The sequence below is a fragment of the Varanus komodoensis genome, unplaced genomic scaffold, assembly GCF_004798865.1.
Source record: "Varanus komodoensis strain SLA01 unplaced genomic scaffold, ASM479886v1 scaffold35, whole genome shotgun sequence".
NCBI classification, from domain to species: domain Eukaryota; kingdom Metazoa; phylum Chordata; class Lepidosauria; order Squamata; family Varanidae; genus Varanus; species Varanus komodoensis.
This window is the reverse complement of record NW_025335856.1, coordinates 2,038,289-2,044,768: the sequence shown is the minus strand read 5'-3', so window position 1 is coordinate 2,044,768 and position 6,480 is coordinate 2,038,289. Positions and strand designations below refer to the sequence as shown.

Here is a 6,480-nt window from a genome sequence, read left to right as displayed (position 1 = left end):
TTCTTATTTATATACAATTTCTTTTTCTTAAGAATGTAGCTTTTTCTTTAGGCTCATTAACTTCAGTATAGAAAGCTAAGATGAGCTCGGTGCAACCTTGTTCATTCACTTGTTCATTCACTTGTAGGAGAAGAGAACACTCCTGTGAGGGCAGAGTGAACAAGCAGCATGATGGATTCAGAAGATCTAATCATGAAGAAGTCGAAGTCAGACCAAATTGGTCACCGCATTGTAAGTGTCAGCTCAGGCAAGCATTACTTTTGCGGTTATTGTGCGGCCATGACAAACGTTGCAGTCACCTTCCCCATTCAGAAGGTCCTCTTCCGGCAGCAACTCTACGGTGTACGAACCAGAGATGCAATACAGCAGTTGCAGAAAGACGGGCTGAGGAATCTGTACCGTGGAATCCTTCCTCCACTGATGCAGAAGAGCACAACCCTGGCATTGATGTTTGGTCTGTATGAAGACTTGTCTTCCATATTCTTAAGGCACATGAGTGCACCAGAAATTTTGACCAGGAGCTTGGCAGCTGTGCTTGCTGGGACCACCGAGGCTCTTCTGACCCCATTTGAGCGTGTTCAGACACTCTTGCAGGACTACAAACATCACGACAAATTTACAAACACTTTCCAAGCGTTCAGAGTTCTCCGACAGCATGGGGCCAGAGAATATTATCGGGGCTTGGTACCAATCCTGCTTCGCAATGGTCCTAGCAATGCTCTTTTCTTTGGTCTGAGAGGGCCTATCAAACAGTGCTTGCCGGAAGCAACAACTTACAGTACTCACTTGATCAATGATTTTATCTGTGGTGGGGTATTGGGTGCTATGCTGGGATTCCTGTTTTTCCCAATGAATGTTGTAAAAGCCCGCATGCAGTCACAAATTGGTGGGGAATTCCAGTCTTTTTCAAAAGTCTTCATGAAGATTTGGCAGGAGCGTGACAGGAAACTTACACATCTCTTCCGAGGTGCCCATCTGAATTATCATCGGTCCCTGATTTCTTGGGGTATAATCAATGCAACGTATGAATTCTTGCTGAAATTACTATGAAAAGTGTTACTTGCTTGTGAAGTTCCTTTTCTCAGTTGGGCATCAGACAGCTCTGAGCTGTTAATTTCCAGGGAGTAATCAAATTCTTTCTAGTAACATAACATTTGGGAAATGTAATTGCAAAATTATAGCTCTTTCAGTAGGTAAGGATGACTTTTATTTAAGCAGTGCCTACTGAGTGCAAAACGTAATTGCATTCACTCTATTTAATGGTCTTTCAGTTTGTGGGCATGTGTCAACTGTATGGTTAAAATGGTCAATTAAAAACTTTCTTGACATAAAAGGATACAAGAAGTTGGATATGCCCAAAGCATGATAAACTGAATTTTATATTGAACTAGAAACAGTTTGCTCCAGATCACCGTCAGCATTTCTCAACACTCCTGGTGATCCAAAGAATGCACTTTGAGGAAATGTAACAGGACGGAAAACTGATATTTAATTTGTTGCTTGGCTTTTTTGTCAAAAACAGTGACTTCTTGTAATTGGTGGGCCTTAAGCTCCCATGATGCCCCCTTTTTTCCTTTGAAAAGGAACACTAAATTTGGAAAATCTCTCATTTTGAAAGCTAAGTTTCTGTAACATTTGTGGAAAAGCTTTTGCTAGACAGTCGATATAAATGAGATTTTGTCAAGATTTAATATCACATTTCAGAAACCAGGTTCACTGTTAAGTCCAGTGGTGGGTATATCTGTTTCAAATTAAATAGCTGGAGGGTTATGTTGGCTGGGGAGGAAAGGCTAAGAAAACCTTTTATCTGAAAAGTTTTAAAGTGTCCTTCATATTATACTTGTCACTATGGACTTTTGTTTTCCCACCTATGCTACTAGCTTTGGTGCAAGTGAATACATTAAGCAGTGTGGTTTCATTTTAAATCACTCTTCAGCTTTGGAAAGTAAGGTAGAAATCACATCTGGTGCTATGCAACCTAAATTAAGCATTTTAATGTCCATTTACTTTCAGCAGCATTTAAAACTGTTTAACTTTTTATTGGATTGTGTTCTGTGTTGATCTTGAGTCTAGTTAAACAGGATTTTAGTGAACAGGATTAGAAGTGTTATATTGGACTACTGTCATTTTCAAGGTGTTTCACTGTGGTAGAAAAGGCATATTGTTTGTATTGGGGCATGGACTCCTGCGATTTCTTTCATATGAACAGGTGTTTATAGAAGTAGGCTTTGTTCACGAGAGATGTCCACCCACTTCCATAGCGGAGAGATTATTTGACCGGAAGCCCACTTTATGTTTAGCCTGACTGGTTTGGGAACTGGCTTTATAGTGTGATGTGAAGGACCATGCATGCATGTAAAAAGGAGAAAAGCTTCTGCAAGCATTACACGAAGCTGATTTTGTGTGATTGTGTTCAATCATGTTCACAAACATTTTTCTGTACATCAGAATTCTGGTAAAAAATGAAACAGGCAACACAAGTGGTCTCAATCATTTATCAAGAGCAAAGCAAGTCTGTCATAATAATGGTCATTATGGAATTGGATTTTTTTTTATACATCCCCGTCCCCCACACAAATAGGAGTTAATGCTTGCCTATTTGTGGTGTACAGGAAAGTTTTCCCAAACTGAATTGATCATCCTTCAACTGTTATTTTTTATTTTCAGCGCAACTTTTCAGCATTGAGCTGGGATAATTTTTTTTACCTTACCTTGCCTATTTTCTACCTGAAAATATTACCCCAAAGCAGTAACTAATCCTGATCCAACTTTTCCCATTTCTTGATATTTGTACTGTACTAGTGTATGCTACTTACCCTCACAGATTGCCAAGCACAACATGCAAGAATGTTTGATATTTTGAATGTTGTAAGTATTTGCATTTAAATAAAATGTCTGTTGAATGTTTAACTGGTAAAATTTGATTTTACCAGGGTTTTTTTTTTTTTGTAACTCCCCTTGATGAATAAACAAATAAGTCCCACTTCCTGAAATGAAATTGACTAGTAGTTCTGTAACACAGTTTTTAGTTCTTGTGAGTATGGAAACCTTCTATGGTATGTGACAAAGCAGAAAAGAAATTAATAATTGTACAACTGCTTTCAGATTTTTCTTCTCATCCACAGAGGAACAGGATAGAAAATAACATACAGTTTTGTATAGATGTGAAAAATAGACACACATGCGCATAAGCACATGGGTGGGGACATATCACACAGATAGGGTAGAATTTCTAGGACAGGTGATTGTGCCTGCCACATTCAGGAGTGATACGGGATTCAGAGCAGGAGATGCATATACTACTGTACAGCCCATGTCTAATTGACTCTTCCGGCTAATGCCCATGCCAACCAGCTTGGCAGTCACTCACAGAGAAGGTAGCCATTTTTGTATATTTAGAGAACATTGCAAACATGCAGCTTAATACTTGTTCACTACTTTTTTTATCTTCCTCAGATCTCACTGTATAACAGATGCAAGAATGTAGCTTGTGGTACAGGACTTCCAACCTTACCGAATGTTGCAAAAGCAGGCAACCTAGTGCCCTCTAGTTGTTTTGACCAGGAGTCAGGATTTGTGGGAGCTGTAATTAAAATATCCGGAGGGGACTGGGTTGCCTACCACTGGGTTAGGGGGTCAAATTCACATCCTGACACACTCCATATTTTGCAAGGTAGAGATGTCACTGAGCATAAGTCCCAATCATGCTGGCTTGTTTGAAGTTTCTTTTAACTCAAATTTTTGGGTATCTAAGAAACAGCTTGAAAGTGGCTGAGAGGGCAGGGCACATGCCAGTTAAACAGTGCTTATTTTCCCCTTAGCATATGGAAACTGCGACCTTATTTTGGAGGATCCCATTTTGTTTCCAGATAGGCATGGAGCTCATGCAAGTTTTGTTAGGGGAGATGCAGAATCTTTCACAACAAGATCTTTCACAATGTAGAATGCTTCCATTCACCATCAGAGCCAGCCATGTCCTTCCCCAGGGTTTTCCGTTCTCTCCACCCTGACAGAGACTCACTGTTCTGTAACTACAGCATGTAACCTCACTGGGGTGTTTCGAGACCTTTACCCCTTTAGGAGCTTTCTACTTTTAAAACTTGGGAGGTCTCCTGAGCAAATGACACTTCCCTCGTTTCTCAGAATCCCTCATTTTTTGCTATGGGACCAGTATAATATATAATCCAAGTTTGCTATTATTAGAAGAGAGAGAACACTGCAAACTGCCTTCCGTATGTTGATAGGCAGAGTCCCTACGTCATATGTAAAGCATCTTCCAACTGCATTTTAAACAGATGCCATAAATGCAACACTAGTACTTTTCCTCTGGTATAAGAATTAATGAAGCTGAATAGCAGAACCACAATCTGCTCAATATGTGTATGAACCACCATCATTAACAGGATTAAAGTCAGTGCTGCCTCAGTCCTGATTTTGTGCAAATTGCTGAAACAGATAAACTGGGCAATAGGTCTAATTTAGCTTATCCTATTGTTTTGGGGTTTTTTAATGCACTCTTTAATTCGCATGTGACATGCCCTCTCAGCTGTAACAGTTAAACTGTAACTTGTGGCTTAGTTCTTAGGGCCAGTCTAGTGGGGACATGGAAAGCCATAATTTCTACTTGAAAGCAGCCACTGGGGTGGGGAAGCTGAACCAAGAGTCACGGTGCTGTGAGGGAGGTGCTTGGGTATCACCATGTAAATTTCCTTCTGCAGCTTGCCCTCTGGCCTGTGCTGAGATGCTTGTGGCCGTTCAAGATAGTAGGCATAAATCTGCCTCAGACAATCAGTGCAGGGCAAAAATGGGTGCCCCACCCCAGGACTGTGATCCTGCCCGAGGTTGCCCCTTTGTATTGAGCCTGGGTTGTAAAATCCAGACTTTGGTCTCTGGCTTCTAAAGTATAGGCCTGCGTAGCATGAATGAAATGCTACACTCTAGTTATCTTGCTTAGCTTAATTAATGTTGGGTTAATGTATTAATGAGAAAGTTGGCTAAAGCATGAACACTCAGGTATCCTGTTTTGAGAGAACGCACCTTATTGAACATACTACTGCCCTTATGTCTTCTTGTTGGCTTAGTTTACTTAGCTTATGCTATTTTATCTATCATTTTTGTACATGAAGCAGGAATAAGACTGCACTTATGAGAAACTTCATGTGCTATGGAGTCCAAGAATGGGAAGCTGCCTGCAGTATACATTTCAACTTGCTAAGGAAGTAAACAGGTAGTTTCACACGGCATAATCACTACACCTGTGTAACAGCCAGACCCTCTCCCATGAGTAGCTCATTTTCCTTTTGTGGGGTTCAGACACCAACATCTTCAAGGGGGCTTTGCTGACTGTCAGTGTCAGCTGATTGGAGCCTACTTTGTAGGCTAGTCCACACTGAGGTTTATAAGTGACTTGCTGCTAAACTTTTTGAAAAGCTAGCTAGTAATATGCTTGTTGCAACAATAAGTCTGCTTTTAAGTAAACCTACAGCTAGCTGGGAACAATAGATGGCAAAAGAAGAAGGGGACGGCAGAGAATGAGGTGGCTGGATGGAGTCACTGAAGCAGTCGGTGTGAGCTTGAGTGGACTCCGGGGGATGGTGGAGGACAGGAAGGCCTGGAGGAGTGTTGTCCATGGGGTCGCCATGCGTCAGATGCGACTTTGCAACTAGCAACAACAGCAGCAGCTAGCCTACTGATTCCTTGAGATCATCCAAACTTTTAGCCAACAGCTGGGGCAGCAGACCCCTCCACCGCCACCTCCACTGGCCCTTAGTCAAGTCAGTAAACCTATTGCTGAGCTGCACTACTTCAAACCAGGGTGCAGTAGGACTCCTCCTCTTCAGGAATGTCTTGTGGTTAACGCCTCTCTGAGGGATGGCCGGGTGCCTGCCAGAGATGGCCACCAATTATAGACTGGTGGCCAACATCCCGTTCTTGGGCAAGGTGTTAGAGTGGGTGGTGGCGGGACAACTCCAAGCACTCTAGGATGAAACTGATTATCTGGACCCATTTCAGTCCGGCTTCAGACCTGGGTACGGTACTGAATCTGCCTTGGTCACCCTGTATGATGACTTGTGCAGTGAGAGAGACGGGGAGTGCATCCCTGTTGGTTCTCCTGGACCTCTCAGCGGCTTTCGATACCATCGACCATGGTATCTTTCTGGATAGGCTAGCTGGATTGGGGGTTGGAGGCACTGCCTTGCAGTGGTTCCGCTCCTATCTCAATGGCCAATTCCAGCAGGTGGTGCTGGGGGACTATGGCTCTGCGCCATGGCAGCTATGCCATGGAGTACCACAGGGGTCCATTTTGTCCCCCTTGCTATTTAACATCTACATGAAACCGCTGGGAGAGGTCATTAGGAGGTGTGGGCTGCGGAATCATCAGTACGCTGATAATACCCAGCTCTACCTCTCGTTTTCTACCAATCCAGGTGAGGCAGTGGCTGTACTGAACCGGTGCCTGGCCGAGGTAATGGGCTGGGT

General features: G+C 42.6%; 1 protein-coding gene across 4 annotated transcripts in view; it reads left to right on the top strand.

Moving 5' to 3' along the window:
• SLC25A51 (solute carrier family 25 member 51) overlaps window positions 1-2,983 on the top strand; it is a 9,509-nt gene extending 6,526 nt beyond the window's left edge. For all 4 annotated transcript variants that reach the window (XM_044439647.1, XM_044439646.1, XM_044439648.1 and 1 more), the window contains one exon: window positions 128-2,983. In XM_044439647.1, coding sequence (XP_044295582.1) covers window positions 169-1,050 — 882 coding nt within the window. In that variant the 5' untranslated portion in view covers window positions 128-168 and the 3' untranslated portion in view covers window positions 1,051-2,983. The remainder of the gene's footprint in view (window positions 1-127) is intronic.
• Window positions 2,984-6,480: the final 3,497 nt, after the last annotated feature.